Genomic DNA, 23,411 nt, shown 5'->3' on the forward strand with positions numbered 1-23,411 from the left:
GTTCGGATCGTTCTTCCGTCCGTTTATTACCGTCTTTATAAAGTGTAATAGTTATGCCAAGTTTTAAGTAGTCTGGTATATATCCGCGACGTAACATGTGTGTATACATATTGGCTAAGACACTAGAGATCACAGCTTTACCGAAAATAAGATGCTCATATGAAATGTTATCTTCACCGCAGGCTTTTTCTTTAGATAACGTTTCAATTGCTTTGGATACATCATCTGGCATAACCCTTACATTTTCATCTGGTTTAATGTTATTAAAAGTATTTTCAACAATCGTAGTAACTGTATACTTCCACTGTTCATCAAAAGTTTGGGATTCTGCCGGTGAATATAACGACTTGAAAAATAGACCCCATTGCTCCGTTAACTGTTCTCGGTCTCTGACAACAGTATCATGAAATTTAATTCCAGAGGACATTTTTGATTGAGACTTCTTTTTCCTATGTCGTACTAGTTTCCAAAAATGATCAGAGTCTATTTCAGATGTTTTATCAAGCTCTTGGTCAATAGAAGTCAAATAATATTCAATACAAATTAGATGCATGCGCCTAAATACACGCTTAGAGTTTTTGTAGTTCGCACAACTAATGCTGGCTTCATTACGCGGTCGGCCATTACGACACCACGACTCAAGAAAAGATCTCATCTGTCTGTGATATTTTGCAAGTTCGTCGTTCCAAAAGGCTTTTAGAAATGGCTTGAAGCGTTTACGGGGCAGAGATTGTCCAGCACTACTCAACACTTTCTCTGTTAACTTAGAGTATATAGTGTCCAAATCGTCTCTCTCTCTCTCTCTCTCTCTCTCTCTCTCTCTCTCTCTCTCTGGGCAGCACACTTAAAGGTTTACAAACTCGCTATCAGATAGCAACAAAGACTGGTAATACGTAAAATTGTCATCAGTTACCTTTTTCCATTTACATTGTACATATCACATGTAGGTTCAACAAAAGTCTACATACTTATGGAATGATGCTATTATAGGTCTTTGTCTTGAGACATTTAAACTGTCATCGTCTGCACTTTCACAATATCTCATCAAATCTAATATTTCTACAGGTGCCCAAATATAATCAATCTATACTTATTGTCATATGATACAAATGTGTAATCAGCACCAATACACGACGATAACGTGTTGACTGCCTTTAAGTTACAATCTGACAGAAAGTTAAACAAATATAAATCACCTTCACTTAACGAACTGTGCTGAAACCTGGCATTAAAATCGCCCATGAAAAGAGTTACACCGATTCCAGAATACATACTATATAAATCATACAATATTCTGTAAAAACACTAGTTGAATAATTTATACAAGGGAAATATACTTGAAATATAAATATGTATTGCGCTGGAGCAATTTGTAGCTGTATACCGATAATCCGGTCATCATCGATACCTAGAGATAAAACATAATTATCATATTTTAAGCCACATTATAGCAACAACCCTTTACTTATTTTTCTCTTGTTGAAAACCGTTAAGTCTGTGTCGCATACAACATGGCAATTATAATCACTTGCAATACTGTCAAAGAAATATACGTTGTGTGGGAAAAGCTTAAGTTCAGATAAACCACAGATATCGATTTTGTTTCGATCTAAGTATGTCCACTAGGTATGATGCACTGGACATAATACCAGTAACATTCCAAGTCATTATGTTTAACAGATCCATTTTAAGTATTTTGACACATGAGTATTGAATAGCACATATAATTTCAGACTAATTTACTTGTTCTAAAAGAAAGTTAAACCGATTTTCATTCATAAAAGTGTCTGTTTGATTTAAGCTGTCTGTCCCATTTTCACGCGACCAAGCATGGACGTCTGGAATATGGACATGTGTCTTCCTAATCTCTAATCTTCGGCAAGTATCACGTGACATCCATGGTGCACATTTAATATGTTTTGGCCAGAAGCCTTCTCTCATCACAAGGTTTGCGTTTTCGTCGGCAGCGATGTTAAGACGCACGATAACTTTATCCGGTGATGATCTCATGGGGAATTGACGTATCGTGAAAACTGTGGGTCCACATTCAGGTTTTACATTGCGCCAATGAAAGCCTCCTCTTGAAATAAATGTATGTAGTTTATCTACGTTTAGAGACTTTTTAAAACCAATAACACGGAAGTGTTTTGTATGTCTACGTATCAGTTGGTGAAAAGCACTATCTTCACTGCTTTTGTCACTATTTCTAACCGTTGTTCACGAACAGCAATAGGATTTGACACTAACGTATCGTTGTTTATGTGATTTAGGTCTGAGATCACGTAAGACGGTGAAGCACCATCCTTAGTGAGATCGATACATTCCGTTGTGGGATCGGTATATTCCGTCACGGACGGGACATCAGCACCTTGCGTGAGACCGTTCGAAACGGCAACAGGCCGGACATCGGCAGAAAGTGTAAGGTGTACAGAGAGGGACACCTCCTGTGTCACTGTAACTTGTGTTAGCGACAAGAATTCAGCAATTTCGTCAATAGTTGCATATGTAGTAATAGCATCACATACACTAGGGATTATTACATTACCAAACTCGAAAGATGATTCAGGAACTTTATTCTCATCAGCAGGTGGAAAATCTGGAGCTGATGTATGGTACACACACGCGGACTCTTCCGGTAACGCTGTGTCCGAATTCACAGGGGCGACACATCTGCACCGGTGTATTTATATATACACTATATCATTAGAGTAAATGGAGCTTTCTAGCCATATATATCATCAAGGAGATGCAGACGACAATTTAGCTCCTTCGTGTGATCCTTACTTTTCTTCATATTTTTTTCTGAATGGCGGCCATTTTGAATAATTTCGGCCATTTTGGTTTTTTCAAACTTCGTTTCAATTTATGAATTAAAGACACCATATCCTCGCTTTCTACCAAGTTTGATGCTTTTCCAACAAATAGCACGAATTTTTCAACATATACATGCACTAATATGCATATTGTAAAAAGTTACTGTTTTATACAGTAAACATTCATACATTCATATAATGATTAATTGCATCATATACTGTATGTTTTGCGTTTCTTTACTGGTCAAGCATCATATAAAGACACAGTATACTCTAAAACAATACAGTAGCAGGTCACGGGACAACATATCATGCCGCAATAATCTTAAAGTTGGGAAACACAAGTAGAGCATATCAAAGTTACTTTGATCGAAATGAGTTATTATGAACACATGGTTTGATGGTTTAAGACAGGTACTAAGATAAAAAATATTTTTGCGAAGTTAACGGAGGTTTTTTTGTAATAAACTTTAGTTGCAATTTAATGATTATCAACATAAATTTTGTATGACAAATACTCTTAAACGTTTGTTTCGCTTTTCGACAATTGATACTAGAAACCATTTGATAAAACATGCACTTGAAAAAAACTGATAAGGTTTAAATATTAAGGAATTTAAAAAAGAAAATACTCTGAATCTTTACCTAACGCAGTACCTGTAACTGTGATTTGACCAATTGTTGATTGACATATGTCACTTCTTGTGAAGGTAAAAACTTCCTCATGGCGGAAGGGAAAAACTTCCTCATGGCGGAAATTTAACGACGTATCACCAATATATGCAATATTAATTGATACATTCATCGCATGACATATAAGATTTCATTTACGATAATATTCTAATACTGTAATGACAGTGAAACAATCCTCTCAGCGGTAATTGTTTTAGTTGCTGAACCTTTTTAATCTATATACAACTAAGTGAATGGTGAAAACAAGTATTAATTACATTTGACGAGTTGAAAGTTACTCTAGAGGATACTATGCAATAGTATCTACAAAATCAAATATTTAATGAATTGTTTGACAATATATTAAAGGGACATGCCTCCAGATCAACTTAAAAAGGTCAACAATTTAGAACAGACATCATTTAAAATTGGACGTCAAAAATGGCGAACCAGCATTGTCTAATTAGGTAATGTATATGACACAAAGTACATATTTTTTTCTGTTTGATATCAAATTTCAATAGTGTTAATAACGCATTTGAGGGTTTTCTACAGATTTCATTGACTAAACTGGTGTTGTGTAAGTGAAGGTAACCAGTTTCTTAAACGCATGGAATCACATTTTAAGGTCGTTTTGTTGCAGTAACTAACCACAAAAAATGTATTTTCAAAATTTCAAAACATGGCATAAATCTAGTGGCGTGCAGCTTTAATGTTTCATTTTTTCATTAATAGTTCGAGATATTCAATGATATATTATTCTGAATCCATTACTTGCTGTAAATTATTAACAAACAACTAAAGAGGGATCTAATAGCTTTCTAAAATAGGTTTCATTTCACTGAGAAGTCACAGAGAAGGAACATCATAAAACTATCGAAATGTTTGGTCTGATGTTAAAAAGAATTTAGAAAAAGGAAATACTATTGTAACCAAATTGTTTGTATCAAAGGATTGCCACGAAATGTAAATTTTCTTAAGTTATATACGTTATCTGTGCCACATTTTAAAAGGTGAACTATTTTTAAAAGTGGACTGGTATTCTTCATAACGAAGGTAGAAAAATTAATGTCAAGTAATATTTCTATATTTTGAAGTGTATGTTTTATCAACGGGTGTCATTGTTTTGTTTTGTGTGAATTTACACTTTATACAGAGTATTCGTTCAAATTTATAGAAAACGTAAATTAGAACTTATCAGGTCATTGGAGTTTTTTATGAACACTGTTGAAATTCAGCACTTCATCATCTTTATAAATATTATACCTCTTGTTTTGATAATGTAACGCTATCTGTGCAAATCAGTTCGTTTTAGGTTGCACATGAACAGATTGTATGTCATAAGTTAATGATTGTCGTAAATGCGTTGGTTATAATGTCCACTAATCAGACATATACAAATTTAGTATAAAATTAAATAACAAAAAAAGCCAGTTTATTCAGTTTGAAACTGGAAGTTTAAAAATGATATAGCGTCTGTGCATTGTGTTTATTTATATTTATTTATTTTTGCTTTACAGTGGTGGCTATTTTATTGTGCATATATGACAGATCAGTTATCAACAGAAATATGAAGTTCGTTTGGTTCCTCATTACAATGGTAATGATTCAAACTAAATATATTCACTGCTCAAATGCTTCACAGACTGGGCAGTTATATTCTCATTTATTTCAAAAGTACAAACCAAATCTGTTTCCTTTCACCGACCAAACAGTCAATGTTAATGTTGAAATCGGAATTGCAAATATCAATAATTTTGATGAGCTTTCCGGGCAAATAGACCTTACTTTGCTATTCTATAGGCGCTGGAAGGACGGAAGATTAAAATGGAAACCATCCAATTACGGCGGTAAATCAAAACTGCTTATTTTACCAAGAGATGTATGGCGTCCACAGCTTTTCGTTATAGAAACTTATGACGTAACTCAAGAAATCGGTATGGTCCGTTTACATAGTACAGGGGAATTATATTGGCAATCTGTAAAGGTATTGAAATTTGTTTGTCCTGTAGATGTAACATATTTTCCTTTTGACACACAAATTTGCAGAATAACTATGTCTGCTTGGGCCTATGAAAGAGATGAAGTGATGATATACGCTGCAAATGAAATAGTAGGTGAACAGTATTACACGACAAACAGTCAATGGAAGTTACTGTCTGCAACTCTCAGCAATACAACTTCACAACGTAAGGACTTTCCGCCATCGATAGACATGGTTTTGGTTTTGAATAGAAGAAGTGAATTTTTTGTTGTCTACGTAATAGTACCTGTGGTTTTTCTTGGAAGCATCAATAATCTTGTGTTCATTATGCCAGCTAGTTCAGGAGAGCGAACGTCAGTAGCAATAACTACATTTTTGTCTTTTATTGTTTATTTGGAAATGATAAATGAAAATGTTCCTGAAAGCGCATGTCCTCTTGCAAATATATATTACTACATTCTTTTCCTGATGGCATACAGCACAACGATATTGTTCATGTGTGTAGTATCACTCAGAATCCAGGAGAAAGAAAATGAAGTGCCTGCAAATGTCAAAACGCTAATAACGTATCTGCGTTTTTGGTGTATCTCTCTCTCAAAACGAAATACGGACAGCCTACGGCAAAGAAGGACATCCATTGTATCCGACTTATCATGCGCAAACACAGAAAATAAAGAGAATAGTTCAAACGGAATTCAAGAGACGTTTCCTGCCTTATCATGGAAAGAAGTTGGAAAGACGTTTGACTTGTACTGTTTTGTAACTTTGAACATAATCTTCTGGTTGACTACTGGAATATCAGTCTCGAGGTTATTTTTTAATCATGGTGTATTTAGGTTGTACGCGTGTTAAACAGAAAAAAAAGAGTAGAAAAACATATTTGTGCAAAGTAAATTACCTGGGACTCTTTGGAAGCTTTAGTTGTCAGATTTCAGGCAATTGTTACAGCGTCATTAATGTTTGTATACATTTAATACATTTGAAAAATTGATAATATGTCTAACAAATACAAAAAATATTTGACGGGTCGTAAACACATTTGTAGGATCTGTCGTTCCGGTTTGATTGTTTTCCGCGTCTGGTTTTAAGTCACGCCGGCACAATCTTAGATCTTTTGGTACCATTCTAACTTTACTGGTGGGGAAAGACCCCCACCCCCCTCCCCTCCCCTCCACGCCTCACAACCACATACACACAAACACAACTAGGAATTATTTCAGGCACAGAGTGCCTGGATAGAACCACTGACATTAAATAAGCTTGATGACTTCCTCATATGTAAGAATTATATACCTAAATCGAAATTTAAAACTGACAGCGGCTTTGGGATGGGATGGAGGTAGGACAAGTGATTCGGAGTCACTAACTTGAAACAGTCGGCCACGGATTCGGCTCGGGTCTTTTGCAGGTTTTGAAGCAACTACTCTGAAACCACATGGATAAAAAGATCAAAGAGCGCAAACATGTACACTCGACACAATTCTAATAGGTCACTTTAAAAAAATCAAATATTAATTTTCTTTTAGTGTATATATTCATTATTTTTAAGTTTAAAAGAATATGTCTAAGCATTGTCCCTTAGCGTATAAAAGATAAATAATCCATACAATAACACAGCTGCTGTATAATGATGCAGTTTTTCATCGTAATAAATCGATAGCGATTTTTCAAAATGGGGGAAAACATTACAGGGAAAGTTTACATTTATTTACTCAAATTACCTGCCTCTTGAAATTTACATTGCTCTACCGCTTAATCTTTTTTGCTATCAATAAAACATCTTTCATTTATAATTGTTCGTATTAGAAACAATTAATGAATTTATTTTGAGCATTAGAACTGGTAATTCCCAGTGGAAAAGTAATGCATTAGACCAGTTTCCGTTCGAAAATTACCGAAATGGCACTTAAAGCATCTACCGTTTAGATATGTACTAGACAATTTTGAAGGTAAAATTCCATGTAGGAATGTCTTCTTAAGGCTCGGTGACAACCTCTGGATGTATACAGATGCCAGATATGTACAAATAAACTTTGAAGAATGATATTTTTTCGAATATTAGTTTTGAGTTTGGTCTGTAATACTCTTAACATTTAATATTAAGCAAAGAATGACTTTAGATTTTAATCAACATATGTATAGACTATGAAAAAGTCCAATTGCATTTGTTTTGAAATACACTATATTCGTAAATGCGGGGTGACAAAACAGAGTTTGGAAATGTCATTGTTTATCTGAAAATATATAAAATGTTAAAGCCGTAGTACACTCGTAAGTTCAGATTTTTAGCATATTTCATCTGACAGGGTTAACAACTTTTAAACGAAACGTTTTCTTTTTCTATTATCTATCTTTAAACAACATAAAATAAGATCGCATATGAAAAAAATAACATTACTCTCCATCTATGACTTCTGCAAATAAACTCGTATAATGTTACTTTCAAAACAGTACAGAATTATTTAAATTTATTTATTTATTTTGTTGGGTTTAACGCCGCACCGAAACAATTATAGGTCATATGACGACTTTCCAGCTTTTGTGGTGGAGGAAGACCCCAGGTGCCCCTCCGTGCATTATTTCATCACGAGCGGGCGCCTGGGTAGAACCACCGACCTTCAGTAAGTCAGCTGGATGGCTTCCTCCAGAATTATTTAGATTAAATCATTGGACAAGTTATTTATAAAGATTCTGATACCTTACTTTAAGGTTAGCTACATATATGTATTACTGATAGACTGAAAGGAACGAGGAGACGGCATTACTGACACACTCTATTGCAATAAATAAATTATTTGTAATATAAATAATAAATTAAATAACTTTAACTGTTTGATAATAAAATGAATTATCACCCTGTGTCTGAAGACAAACAATGACGTAAATAATATCCTTATTATCCTAATCCTAGCACATCGGCTTTCAATAAATTATTTAAAGTATTTTCTCATTATTGCAGGAACCGTATTGTGTTTTTTGTGCAGTTTTCCTTTGTGCTTTCCCATAGAAAACAAATTTCGAAAAAATTAAGTTCCACCTCCTTTTTGTCTTCAAGCTGTGAAGGGTGTTTTCAATGTTGTCGTAACATTCAGATTTTCTGGAAAGACAGACGGATGGGATGCAAACCTTCCATCACACAACTATATTTGAACTTAATGAAGAAACTTTGACCCTTACGAATCGTAATTTTAATGTAACATTAAATTATGAACCACTCAATAACTACAATTTCAGCAGTCATTGCTATACTTAACGATCTCTGTATATGAAACATATTTTCATTCAATGAATTAAGGTATTGATAAACTTTCATACTAATATAAAATGGGCCGGGGCTTAATTTAGATATCATAATACGCCCACCCATGAAAATGATTGTTTTCCATTTTTTTCCATGTGGAAAGCATGTGTAATTACTGGGAGTGGATTTGGGCATTTCGTATTTCGTCTTTAATGAAATATACCACTTATGAATATATTGATAATACACGTTTTTTTGTGTATTAACGTCTGCAGAAGCCCGCGGGAATGTTGTGACTGAGACCGAAGGTCGAGTTCACAAATATATCCCAACATATGTCCCTATTCTTACATAAAAACATGCCTCAAAGACTAAATTTATTGTTTTCATAATTATGTGATGACTTTACGATTCCAGTGCAATTTCTTAATACCATTTTGTTCTACTTCGAAACCACAAACATGTTTTGAATATCCATAACCAGGGCCCACAAATCAACAACACTATCAAAAGCTTGCACTGAAGGCCTTTCAACTACTTTTTTTTTAATTTCTCGTTATTACAAACATGACATTACCCATGATTTTGCATATAACTTAAAAAAAATTGTAACAGGAACACACTTTCAAACATAATAACTTTACATTCGAGCTATGTTGAGTACGAACACATTTCGAGTAAAGCTGAGTACGAACCTATTGACAAACTTTCAAGATTTATATTAATTCTTTGAGAAATTAGATAGAAATATACCGACTGATACTTTTCAAAATTATTAATATGATTCCTCAAAAACAATCGCACAAGTTACATGCGATATAGACATAATAAATTCACAATTATCGACACAATGTAATCGACGTCGAGTTCAAAAGGGAGTAAACAAAGGGAAAAGCAACTAAGTACATTTTTGGATCTGCAAGGGAGATGGCAGTGCGTTTGGGGTTGGTAACGGATACAGCTAAACAAACTATGGATTAAATTGCATCTTTTTTGCTACAAAAATGAGAATATTATGCAAGAAACAAAACGCAGATACCAGATGTCCATTTACATAAAAATAAATATCCGCCCCTGGCAAAGCATTTCATGAATTATCTACCAGCAATAATTTAGATTTGTTATAATAGAATTCAGCTTAAGCCTATGCTGGGACGGGGGTGGGCGTGAAGGATGCTTTACATTTCATTATTTCTCATGAACTGACACATTCGGCCCGTGCCTGCTATAACTTCGCTTAGTTGAGTTTCGAAAGGACTAAAAAGGTACATTATTGCGAAGATTATTCTTGTTAAGCCGAAAAATAAAACAAAACCCTTGACGAATTAGCTTTCAATAAATTGTAAAGCCGGTCATAACTTATCGACGTTAACAAAAGTGTAATAAAACTTCTGCTTATACGAACGGATTTGATTTCCTATCAAACAAAGAAGACTGGAAAGTGTGTGTTATTATGCAACACACATAAAGGTTTGTACTTTACAATTATAACGTCATAATGTAAAACGTCGCATCGGCGTGCTGGAAAAGAAAACTACACAAAACAGACAAAAAGTTTGTGAGGTGTAACTTTTTTTGTAAAATAAATCGTGTCTTACATCGATCTTTACGCGGAACTAAATCTGCATAAATTATCGCCGTGCCGCTTCCAATAAAAACGTCCCGTTTAGTCACATGACCTTGCTGCTGCGGCTGTTCTTTGTCTACCGCGTAATTACATGCATATTCATAAGGCCGGGTGCAGAAATCGATGACGTATTACGCACATGTTTACCATTCAATACACATTTATCATCAAAACGAATCACGTGATAAGAATTAACTTTGTCGGCCATTCGTATTATTCGATGTGATGACGTATAGTGCAAACTACCGATGATGCGATACGCTACTTTCAATACACAAAGTTTGAATCCCGAACACACGCTGATTGCTCGTAGCTGACGTAATGCGATAACGCCGATGATCCGCTGATCAAACATACACAATATTTTGTGCATAAGATGTGAAATACGTGCCAATTGTTTAGAGACGTTCTATATTTTTTATAAACCGCGTTTATAACTATAAACTTTAATAATTACCGTTAATAACCTGTTGGAATTGATGTCTCACGTAGTGACTTGCTCTTAAATAATATCATTGTCGTTTAGATGCGTATTATTATATCAATATATAATTCCTTCGGATCTAACACCAAACAATGGTTTTATTGAACGACAAATTACGAAATGAGATATATTATTTCTTAATTATAAAACACCTTTATTACATAATACATACTGAAACGATTAATGACGCGTTTCAACTTAGTTCAATTTATAACACGGGTTTTAGTGCAAAAACATTTAAGACAAAGTGTTTTCTGGACAGAAAGTCGTTCAAGAAGAGATAATTATCATTGTCAACTTCATGATCCAGATCGGGATATTATCGGGCTGACCAATAGCATGCGTATATTTGATCGGTCATTTTCAATAGCTGTCTCATTTAGTCCAATCAGAATTCATTATCATTAATGATATGATATGATCAAACCAATTACGTTTTCGAATACACGGATATACTTTAAAGACCCACCACAACCTATTGGCCTACCTTTTTCTCACGCAAGAACTTCGCGAAAATCATTCTAATAATACAGCTATATTACATGATGACAGGTGGATAATTTAGGCCCTCCATAAATTATTATGTTTTCACAATTTCATCTACAAACTTATTCAGTCAATCGTTTTTCAGTATTATAAGTTTTAAAACATTGATGAATAATTATTTTGCCATGTAGAAACAAAGATTGATCTAAACTTAGTTCAATATATCAAATACTGTTCTTAATGCTACATTCATCCAAAACAATGTTTAGACATTAAACACATCGTCGTGGCCTTAAATATCTCACCGTAAATTTGTTAGTAGATACTTGTATTTCTCACCTTTGTCATGCAAATCATGTATGATCACCCTCGTGGAAGCAGCACAGAAGAATACTGTTATTTTGTGGTGCCTCTTTAAGTAACATACTTGTTTGTTATGAGCAAATGACGCTTAATCATTGTTCTTCAAATTTCCATTACGAAATGGGAGTTTAAAAAGTAGTGCGTTACTTAAAGTGCTATGGATTATTCGTAAATAGGATCTCATCATGTATGATTGATTCACTAAAAGGAATATTTTTAAACTCGAAATAGCTGTTATATTTATTGACTAACCTTTATAGAAGCTAGACTAAAATGACAAAGGTTTTTCTCTTCATAAACATTTTCATCAATTATGTTTCAAATATTTGATCAGTCGATTTGTCTGTCTTTCACCATGACAATTCGGGAGTTTAGCTAACGAATTAAAACTGGATTTATATCACTAATATTGAATATTAGGATGGGTTTAAAACAGGTCAAAAATGTAAGATATATGATTGCTAAGGTAACATTAGACATATAGATATTTAATTTGTAGGGAACATTTGACATGTTCACATTTAATTGCTACGGTAATATTTGACATTGTAATATTTAATTACTATATAAGATCCTACTGTAAGAAATATTTAGAAAAACAGGGAAAATACTTACTTCATATGTATGGAATTTTCTCTGCGTATACGTGTTTTCATTCTGTTCTTTTTTCTGTTATTTCTCTGCTGTTTTAAAGTTTTTGATTTAAAAAATCAATTTAGTTGTATTTTTATATTAAATTTTAACAGGAGCAAATTTTTTGCAGACGAATTCATGCACAAGTTGCGGAAAGAAATACAAAGATATATGCAGGTTGTGAATACGGAAAAAAAGACATAAATGTGTTTAAGAGATAGATTTGTTCATCAAGTAGTCATGGATTATAAACTGTGTATGGTATATATTTTGCTCCTTCGACTTGAATATATTCATTGCGCTAATATTACACAGGTCGAAACTTTATACGCTAGTTTATTCGAGAAATACAACAGGAGACTTTTCCCTTTGATAGACTATAATGATACTGTTAAAATAAATTGTACAGTAGGAATTGTGAGTATCAATAATTTTGATGAACTTTCTGGGAAATCGAACTTACTATGTTATTTTATATGCGGTGGGTTGATGAAAGGTTGACGTGGACACCGTCCGATTTCGGCGGTCAATCAACACTGCTGGTTCCTCCAGAAGATGTTTGGCGTCCACAACTTTACTTGCTACAGTCGTTTGATAGAATGCAAGATATAGGTAATGTGTCAATGATGGTTCGATTATCCTCAAGTGGCCTAGTAATTTGGAACCCGGGAAGCGTCTTAAAAATTGTATGTTCTGTTGACGTAACATATTTTCCTTTCGATACTCAGACTTGCAACATATCTGTTACTGGATGGGTGTATACAACAAATGAAGTGATGTTTTACGTCACGAATAGCACGGTAAATGAAGATAATCTCAGCTCCAATAGTCAATGGACACTTGAGTCTGCAGCTGTTTTAACTATTAGCGATATCGGACAAACAGCCCTGCCAACGATAAATATTGAATTAATACTGAAGAGAAGAAGTGACTTTTTTGTCGTCTACATTGTCTTTCCAATGGTTTTCCTTGGCTCCATAAACAATCTCGTGTTCGTTATGCCTGCGAATTCTGGAGAGAGAACATCAGTAGCTATTACGACATTTCTGTCTTTTATTGTATTTATGCAAATGATAAACGATGCTGTTCCTGAAAGTTCTGCCCCAATGGCTTACATTTACTACTATATTTTGTTTCTGTTGATATATAGTTCTGTCATCATATTTTTGTGTATAGTTTCATTACGTATTCATGACAAGGAGATTCCAGTTTCGTCAACTGTGGAAAGAGTGGTGTACTTTCTTCGATTTTGGTGGTTAAAACGGAAAAAGAAATCAATCGTCATGCCTGAGAGAAAGTTTTCTAATGGTTCAGAACAAATGGAAGTGGAAAGCAACAAGTTCCATGGGTACACAGAAGAAAACAAAGAATGCAGTAGTCCTAAAGTCACCTGGAAATTAGTTGGAAAAACCTTCGACATATACTGGTTTTCTGTTTTGCTGTTATCATTTTGGGTGATGACAATTCAAACTTTTGCAAATTTGTATAACAATCAGGGATTCTGATTTAAGCTAACAATAAGTAGCAAATATTATATATAATGAACAAAACTTCTGAATAGATTCCTTGTAATATAAGTTATATACACGTTATAACTTATAAGTAAAGCAAATTACTTGAAATTTCAAACAGAAATTTTTAAGTATTACAATTATAGACATTTACTTCCATATCTATCAATTTCACCGACTTCAGAATGTCGAACCCTGTGATCTAAAATCACATATGGAAAATCAGTATCGTTGGTCCAGCTCATGTTTTAAAATAAAATAGCTGAAACAGTATATTGTTTTTTTTTATCTAGACTATCTAGAAGACTCTGTGGAGATTTCAACAGTGTTACGATTAGTTAAACTGTTATCTTAAAAAACAATAGCTGGAATGGATTGAAAATGTACACACTATTAAATTGTGATGACATGACTTATGATACACAAGTTAGTAACTCAATTTTGCCCTTTCATAAAGTTGTCCCACCTTTTCAATTGAGCAATATTTGATTAATCTTTTTGTTTGTAAACTAGTATTTTAGTTACCACTTGTTGAAAAACATTGAAACTTCACACACGTGTTAAGTTACGATGATACAATAACATATTACATGAATACAAAGCTCGCCTGTGTCTATTATGCTTAAACACAGAGTTACTTCCCTTTTTCCACTAAGCTATGTTTGATTACCTTGTTTGCATGTAAGCTGGTATCGCAATAACTATTTCTGGTAGCGAATTGGAATTTAAAACAATTTTCACTGTGATGATCTGACTTGCAATGAACGGGTTTAATAATACTTGCATTATCACAAAGTTATGCCCTCATTTCGTTGATCGATTTATGTTTGTGAAACGTCTTTTGAAAAGGCAAGCGTTGCTGTCTACCGAACGAAGAAATATTCTACTCGTCGGCAACTTGTAAATATCCAAAAATAGTGCCAACAAGGGAAAAATGCTTCTAATAAAAATCACGGTTTTCATAAGAATTATGTTCAAATTTAGTCAAAGTCAAATATTCTATTGGTAAAAACACAGTATATATATGTACATTGCAAAATAGCTTTTATATAATATATACAATAATACAATAAAGAAAAATAAGGAATGAATAATTCTAATGTATCAATATATTATTTGATATAAATATATATATATGACATCATTTTAACATACACTATCAAAATATTAGAATGGATATATATGTTTTGTTTTGATGCCATGCAAAATAATGCTAAGTAAGCAATCACATTTTTCTGTGCAGAAAGCATTTTGATTTCAGTCAGTTTATATTATGCAAGTACAATAATATCTAGGTAACTATGTTTTTCTCAGATCATTTGAAATTGACAAACTAATAATATTGATATTCTGTTTCAACTTGTTGAATACTAATATATTTGATACACACACTTTAGATTCATCCAATATTTCTGATTCATTTGATGTATTTTCAAACTGTGTTCATTTTATAAAGTAGCTGGATTATAAGATATTTTCTTCTAAGACAAAAAATAACTTATCATTAGGGATTAGGAACATTAGACAAAGTCTGTAAAATGCCACAGTTATATCTGTTAAACGTGTTGATTATTACCAAAGTTATGAAGGGTTACTGGATCTTTAGATTTTTTCCTACCAATCTGACATTATCAAATTAAATATATGATATATGTTCTAATACCGCAAAAATGACAAGAGAGAGAAATTACCAACATTTGACCCACTATGTCATCTATCATACTTCATGTCTTTGCTAATTGTCAGAATATCTGAGCGCCACAGCTTTAGTATCGAGCTAGTAAGATAATGGGTGTTCTCTATTTGTCCTGTCCGGTCTTACATTATATTTTTAAAGACTATTTTGAACTTAATGGAATAAGATAGAAAATTCAATTAATTGAATACACATTAATCATTTAAATGTGCATCTAGAGAGAGGGATCCTGAAAAAATACACCGACACAATTTTAATATGGCGACTTTTCCCGCTTTTGGTGAAAGAATACCCAAGGTTCAACATTTCATCACCTTCTGTCTATTTGCGCAGTCACATGTCTAACAATATGGACAAAAATTCGGAAAATATACTAGTTAGAGTGCCCTGTAACTATTCACATATCTTGAATTGTGTTTTGACACTGATACAATAATATCCTTACACTAAGATGCGGGGTATTCACGTAGAATAAAATTGGATTTAAATTGGCTTCTGTTGACATTTACACTTTTTCTTTGATAAGTTTTAATTTCGTTGAAGTTTGAATATTTTTGGGCGGGTTTACCCACAACACGAGTTTAGTACTGACACTCGTAGAATATATATTTTATTCCTAATGACATCAAAAAGAGGTTCATGTGCAACACAAATTAGTCCTATTCATGAACATCGCTCATGAATTATAAATGATAAATTAGTCCTACTTTAAACTTCCCCTTTTAGATAAATTTAGTTATGGTAAGTAAGCCAAATCCGCGGTTACATAACTGCATGCTTGCTGACCATGTAGATAATATTGGCGTAGTTCAATCACCTACTATCGTAACAATAGTTTAGTTGTTGTTGCAACGAACTACCTCTAGTTAACAGGTATGACGTACTTTGATTTTAACTATAGTTAAACTAGCGTGTGAGCGTAGTTCCTCTCGTTTCATAATAGCGGTGAAAAAAAAGAAAAGGCTGTGGAGTTACGGTATGTTAGTGTTTTATTTGAATTTATGGTTCTTAATAGGTATTAAAAGATAACTAGAACACATGTACCATTGAGGCGTGTGTCTGGACGTGACCTGAAACCTGTTAAATCGTCAAAAATGTATAAAAATGAAAGTGTTAGCGACGTTTCTATGGGCGCCGCAATATCAAAATAATTACTTCTTCCCATCCTACAATAGAGAGTAGAACGCTCTACTATAGTAACAGCTGAAGTATGTTCAATCAAGTAAATGTGAAGAAATACTTCCTATTCCTTACTAAACTATACACTAGTAAATAATTAAACTATGCCATTATTTCCTGATAGATGTAAGGTCGCATAAAGTTCACCTTGGACTTGAGATTTCCGGTGTACTTGGCATTTGATTTTTACAAATAGAATGTTACAATATGATTTGAAGCATTACTGATAACTCAGTTGATAAGTGAGAAACTGGTAGATATAATACGTAATATTCTTTATCTTCAAATTTTCGGAGTGGTCAGATTGTCTGTCTATAATTAGTGTAACTGATCGGACACTGAATATCTTCTGTTTGCAAAGAATTTCACTCTTTAGACTGGAAATAAATCGTGTTAGATATTACATGGCCAACATTCCAATACATTGACCAGTAGTTTCGGCAAAGTAGTCTCCCTTGAATATACACCGATCGCGGACCCGATAACGTTTATCGATAAACAGTTTTACTATAGATTTGTATAGGAAAATATATTTCAAACATTAAAAACGTGTTTTTATCGTTATTTAACAAAATTTTAAAACCTCGTGAAGTAATCTTCATTTTTTGCCCTTTATTTCAATATATTTTTTATCGATGTGATACAAAAACTTATTGCTTCCATTTTTGTTTGAAGTTGATGACTATTTGGGGTTTGGTGTGCCTTCTTTGCTGTATTTTTCTGCGACTCTTGATGGTTTGAGGTCCATGTAGCATTTCATTCTATTCATTAGTGGTATTTGTTCATCGGTGATGTTGTTCCACATGGGTTTGTTGTTTGTGACTAAGATGGGTTTTCTTGTCATCAGTGTGCTTGGTTTGTGTTTAATGTTTATTTGGGTTGGTTCTCCGCCGAAGATGTTTTTGTATAGTTCGGCTTTTGCTGGGGATTCTATTGTGAGTTCATTTATGAGTATTATTGGTGAGTGGACGGCGTCTCCAAATGGGAATTCTTTGGATGTTGTGTGATAGCCTGCTTTTCCATCTTCGGGTATTAGTCCTTTTAGTAGATATGTTTTTCCTGCGTTTGATTCTCCTTGTAGGTATAGTGTGTTTACTTTCTGGTGATTCATCTTGAGTATGTTGTACATATCAGTGAGCAGGTCATCTGGTCTGATGTGTTGTTCCTGACACCATTCTTTGAAGAAGTGTTTGGTTTGGATGGTGCTGAGGAAGTGTTTCTTTGTGGTTGGTTCGTAATTCATGAACCATTCGTAGTAGTTGTCGTTGTTGATTTTGTTATAGTTGGAGTATTCCTCTCGGGCAGTCATGTATATTCTTGACCAGTTTCTGTCTCTCATTAGGGTTTTGAGTATTTCGTGGTCTGGTGTTTTATGTGTGATTTTGAATAAATCTTCTTTGTTGTCTGTGTAGTATTTATTCATTATGGTTAGGAGGCTGTCTATTTGTTGGTATAGTGTTGGTTTTTTCTCATAGCCTGTTGTTTCAGTTGGTTTCATTGGTTCTGTAGGGATGAGTTGCATTATTTGTTTGTCGTTACATCCTAGGTATACCTTTGGTTGTTTTGTCATGTAGTTGCAGAATGCCATTGGGGATTTAACTTTTTCTGTTTTGATCTCTATTAGGTAGGCTAATGTTGATCTTTTGAGGCTCTTGAATGAGTATGTGTCGTTGACTTTGTAGGGGGGTGCTACCATGATGTGTAGGTGTTTTCTGTGGAATTTGCATGATTCATCCTCAAGTCCGTTGTGGTATGATATGGCAACTTTGTTGTTGTTACAGTATGATTTGATTGCGTTGACTATGTTTCTTTCGTCATCTGTTAATTCATCGTATAACCATTTTGGTGTTACCCATTTTGCTACTTCTGATCTGTATATTGGACCATCTGCTTTTGTGTAAGGTTTTGTCATTAGTCGGCCGTCGGCTGCTTTTAGTGGTTCTTGTGTGGTGTAGTCTTTTATATATAGGTAAGGTTTGATGTGATCTTCTGTCCAGTTGTCTGGTAGATCGTTGATGATGATTGAGTAAGCGTTCATCATCTGAAATTTAAGCATATTCGTCATTGATCTTTAATGACATCTTTTTTTCCTGTGTTAATTGTTCTAATAGTGATATTTTTTTGTTCCATGTTGTTGTGTCGAATTGTATGTCTGTGAATTTTGTGTCTATTTCTTTTTTCATGTTGTTTACTGTTGTGTCTAGTGTTGTTTTTTCTGTTAACCAGTTGTTTTTTATGTCTGTTGCTATTTTTTGTGCTGCGTGTGCTGTTTCTGTTATGTCTTTGACTGATCCTGTTATGTTTTTTATTGCTGTTGTTGCTGCTGCTATGTCTCCTATCATGGAGTTGTATTCGTCTGCTGTTAGTGTTTTTACTGCTGCTGCTACTTTGAATGCATCAGCGAAGAAACCAAATATTGTTCCTAATGTGTCTAGTGGGTCTGTATGTCTTGGTTTTTTGTCTTGGAGTTCTTCGTATTTGTCTTTTAGGTCTGATAGTTGTGTTACTGCTTCCATGATTTTTCCTGATACTTTGTATACGTGTGCCCAGTTTTGTTGTAAGAAGTCTGCGTCAGTTAATGATTTTAACCATGGTCTGTAGTTTTGTCTGAATGTTGTATTTTGTTTGATTATTGCTGTGTTTTTTTCTAGTGTGTTGTTTTGATCTATTACTTTTTGTCCCATTGATCTTGTCATTTGCATTAAGTTGTCTAAGTTGCTTGTTAATGTTTCTACTTTTAGTTTTAATTCTGGGTAGTCTTGTGGTACTGGTGGTGGGGTTGGTCTTTTATGTAGTGCTAGTTGTCGTATTTGTTTGTTGATGTCTTCGTATTTTGTTTGTAGTGATGTCAGGTTTTAAAAGGCTATAAAAACATTTTCTATCAAAATGACATTATTTTATAACCTCGTGAAGTATTCTCCATTGTCTGAACATTGTCTTGGTATTTTTTATTTTAAAAATGAATAATGACAAATTGCTTCCATTTTAATTTGAAAATGAAGTAATCGCAATCTTGAGTCCGCTTTTCACAAATATTTACTTGACGGTGAGTGTATATCAAAATCCCCTTGATCAAAATCCCCTCCACTGAAAAATGACTGGGTGTTACAAAATCCCCTTCATACTTTTGCAGGGGGTATCATAATCCCCTCTGTAATTTTCATTACAGATATATAGATATCAGTGCTCCAAATTAAATTATGTTTGCTAAAGGCATTGTATTTACGTGCTTTATGCAATAGACTTTTAAATTGTGTATAGTTGTATTTGAACTTGATGAAATAAGTAAAAATCACAGAGGGGATTATGATACCCCCTGCAAAAGTATGAAGGGGATTTTGTAACACCCTGTCAGTTTTCAGTGAAGGGGATTTTGATCAAGGGGATTTTGATTGTCTCCCCTTGACGGTACGACGGCACGAGGCAATGCTTATCAATGTGTTGCATATCTGTTCGAGCATTTTATTTATTTATTTATATATTATGATTAAAAGTAAAACTTTTTTGAATTGGCAAAAAGTCACATCTTTAATTGGAAAATAAATTGGTCTTAAAAAGTCCGCATTAAATGAAAAAGGCAATTAGAATTAATTCTATGTAATTGCTTTACAAACTGTGTGCCGGTATAATTTTTGACGATATTACAATAAACTGTTCAATAATTGAAACATTTCGCGAAAATTTTGTTATATATGGGCCTAAAGTATTACATACAACCATGGCTTTTTTACGTTCACTGCGTAACAGTATAAATTACATATTAATGAATGATGGTCATATTAACTGTGGTGATAATTTGATTTATTTACCCGTGCGTGCATTTCAGTTGAAGATGAAAAAGGTACACTTTACGAAACTTATTATTCAAATTGTTTAAAAAGGTATATATTTATCAAATACAATAATCATTTTCACCGGTATATGACCTTTTTCATTATTATGATATTGACAGAAATCTTTTATGAAAACAAAAACATTTTTATATTTTTATATATTGTTATTATTATTCTACATTCCATAAAGGAAAATAAATTCCTACTCCACAAATCTTCATGGTCCATGGGGACCCCTGTTATGCAAAATTGCCCGTCAATTAGCGGCTATTACATAATCGCTGATAAGCAGCAGATAAGACGGGGTTTTTAGTCTAAGATTGGTTTATCGTGTAGGGCACCTCTTCACAAATGTTTTATGGTCTTACTGCGAACATTGTGAAACAGTGAAGTTTTATTGTAATACAATAATTTTTAATAGCAAATAGATACTTTAGGTTAATTGTAAAATGGAAGATAGTATGTGTTTTAGACAATTATAAAATGTGTTGTTGTATGTATAATATAAATGTGCACAAAGATGACTCAAATGAAATGTTGAACTTATACAGTAGTGGATCTAGGCATTTAAAAAACACACATGGCACTAGAAATTGCCAAAATTTATATATGTGTTTAATTCAGTTTAGGTTGTATTGTCCAGCTGTTCGAAACTATTCTGAAACAAACTGCTTAACCGTTACCTAAATTTCTTTTATAATTTTCTACACCCATCTAAAATTTATGCAAAAAAAGTATGATAAGTAAAAAAAAGTACATCTATGATCAATTTGCCAATAAATAGTTTAATAAATAAATATCTGTTTTATCGTTAAAGCTATAAGAAGATATATATGGCATAACATCTCTATGTATCAGTTGATGAATTTTATTACAGACGTATTTTGGGGGTAATTAGCATAGCCTGGGGTGTTTATGTTGTCTCCATCCGGTGTTTTCGCAAAGGTCCATAAAACATCACGCGTAAAACACTTACAGTCAATATGCAGTAATTATCAAAATCGAAATTTTCAGGGCGATAAATCAAAAAAAAAAGTAACCTGAGAACATAATTTTACAACATTACGATTCACGGCAAAAGGGGGGAAAGCTTTCAAAAGGGAATTGAAAGAAAAGGAATTGTTTTGTGTGATGATTTATGTATATCCTTTATCACTGAAAAGTGGCATTTTTTATTTTTATATTTTCGGTCCATGCATTCAACGAAACTTATAACTTCGCTCAGCATATACATGACAGAAAATACACATTACATACGCATGATAAATGAGTATTTTTACAGTAAAATCGTACATTTTACTTATTGTTTAATATATAATTATTTATAACTCATGGAACAATGTCGGTATCTAGCAAAGTCCATAAAATACAAATAATTACTGTAGCTTAAAGATGTGTTATATTCTGCTTTAATTTGCATACTTCAATAATTCTATCTAACCAAGATGCGTTGCTCAAAAATGTAGAGCCGAGTTTACCTATAAATGCCAAAGAGCAGGTTTATCGATATTTTAGTGTAAAGGGAAGCAACTACAACGGCGCACAAGGCAAAAAATCAATACCGACAAGAGTTGCGGTTCTCGTATATTTCACGCTCAAAGTTGGGGATGCTTGTTTCTTTTTTATAAATGCCCAACTTCTGCAGTTTAGATAGTGTATATAGTTAAAATAAATGTTGCATGCTAACTGTAGAATTAAGATAGAATTTGTCCTCTAATATGTTTTTAAAAGTGACATTTCGTACAAGCGATATAAAATTCAGGTACTTTATGCTTAAATCAAGCTGTTTAGAGCGGCATTGGGGCACACAAACATTGTCCTAAAATAGGAAATAAACCTACAAAATCCCGTTCCTTCCAGGCGTTTTAAGACATTTTCATGAAAAAGGAATTATAAGAATAATAACAATTAATACTGATAAATGAAACGAACTTAATCTTAAGAAAAAAATATTGATTTAACACAATAGCAATAATTAGTGTGTGAATTATTATTTGGCAGATATGCTTCGAGCAGTTTATAATTTAACGTCGTTTTATTTTGTAAATAAGATTTTAATATTAACGTTTCGAAAATATTTCATTAACAGCAACATGTAATCATACTAATCTTGTTTAATTATGCAAAATCTAAATAGAATTTTATCATCTGAACACTCTAACAGAAGCTTCCATTTAACAGAATGAGGTATATGTCCTTAGCAGCAGTCTTTAAATACCCGACTGTGTAATACAAATCATATACATGTGATATCTTATCATAACGAAACAATATAGGTTATTTGGCAACATCATTTGATGGTGGTGGAAAGCCCAAGACGTCCATCCAAACATTATTCAAGGTATGGGTGGGCACCAGGATAGAACCACCGGCCTTCCCATGCAAACTGGATGCACTTATCTTTCATTTTTCTACGGATATTTAATGAAGAAATATTATAAATCAGAAACAACCTTAAATTAATTCAATCATCAGGTTATACATCGAGCAATAGCTATTCAAGAGAGTACAACCCCGGATGATTTATTTCCTGTGACGTTTTACCGATTCTTTGTGATTTAATTTAATAAACCACGCAACTCATATATTTCGAATTAATAGTTCTGAATATGATATCCTGTAGACTATAACGTACTTATGCGTAATTACGGGTTTGGCACACACATTCATGCTTACTTATAAACAAGATTTATTTTTGCCGTCGTTTGAACAGGGTTTGACTCAGTCTTCGTGCACACGCGTTATCATTGACATGAATAAAAAAACATTACCAACTTTTAGTAACATCTCGAAACCGATAAAGCGTGACAGATCTACCTATCATAAAAATCAATAAAACCAATAATCCGATATCATCGCTATCGGACGGATTCGTTGATTTCCGTACTA

At 33.4% G+C, this 23,411-nt stretch overlaps 1 protein-coding gene across 1 annotated transcript; it reads left to right on the top strand.

Moving 5' to 3' along the window:
- Positions 1–12,779: 12,779 nt before the first annotated feature.
- On the top strand, positions 12,780–13,811 carry LOC123562636 (neuronal acetylcholine receptor subunit beta-3-like). The gene has a single exon (XM_045355258.2). The coding sequence runs from the start codon at positions 12,780–12,782 to the stop codon at positions 13,806–13,808; it is 1,029 nt and encodes a 342-aa protein (XP_045211193.2). The 3' UTR covers positions 13,809–13,811.
- Positions 13,812–23,411: the final 9,600 nt, after the last annotated feature.

The sequence above is a fragment of the Mercenaria mercenaria genome, chromosome 2, assembly GCF_021730395.1.
Source record: "Mercenaria mercenaria strain notata chromosome 2, MADL_Memer_1, whole genome shotgun sequence".
NCBI classification, from domain to species: Eukaryota; Metazoa; Mollusca; class Bivalvia; order Venerida; family Veneridae; genus Mercenaria; species Mercenaria mercenaria.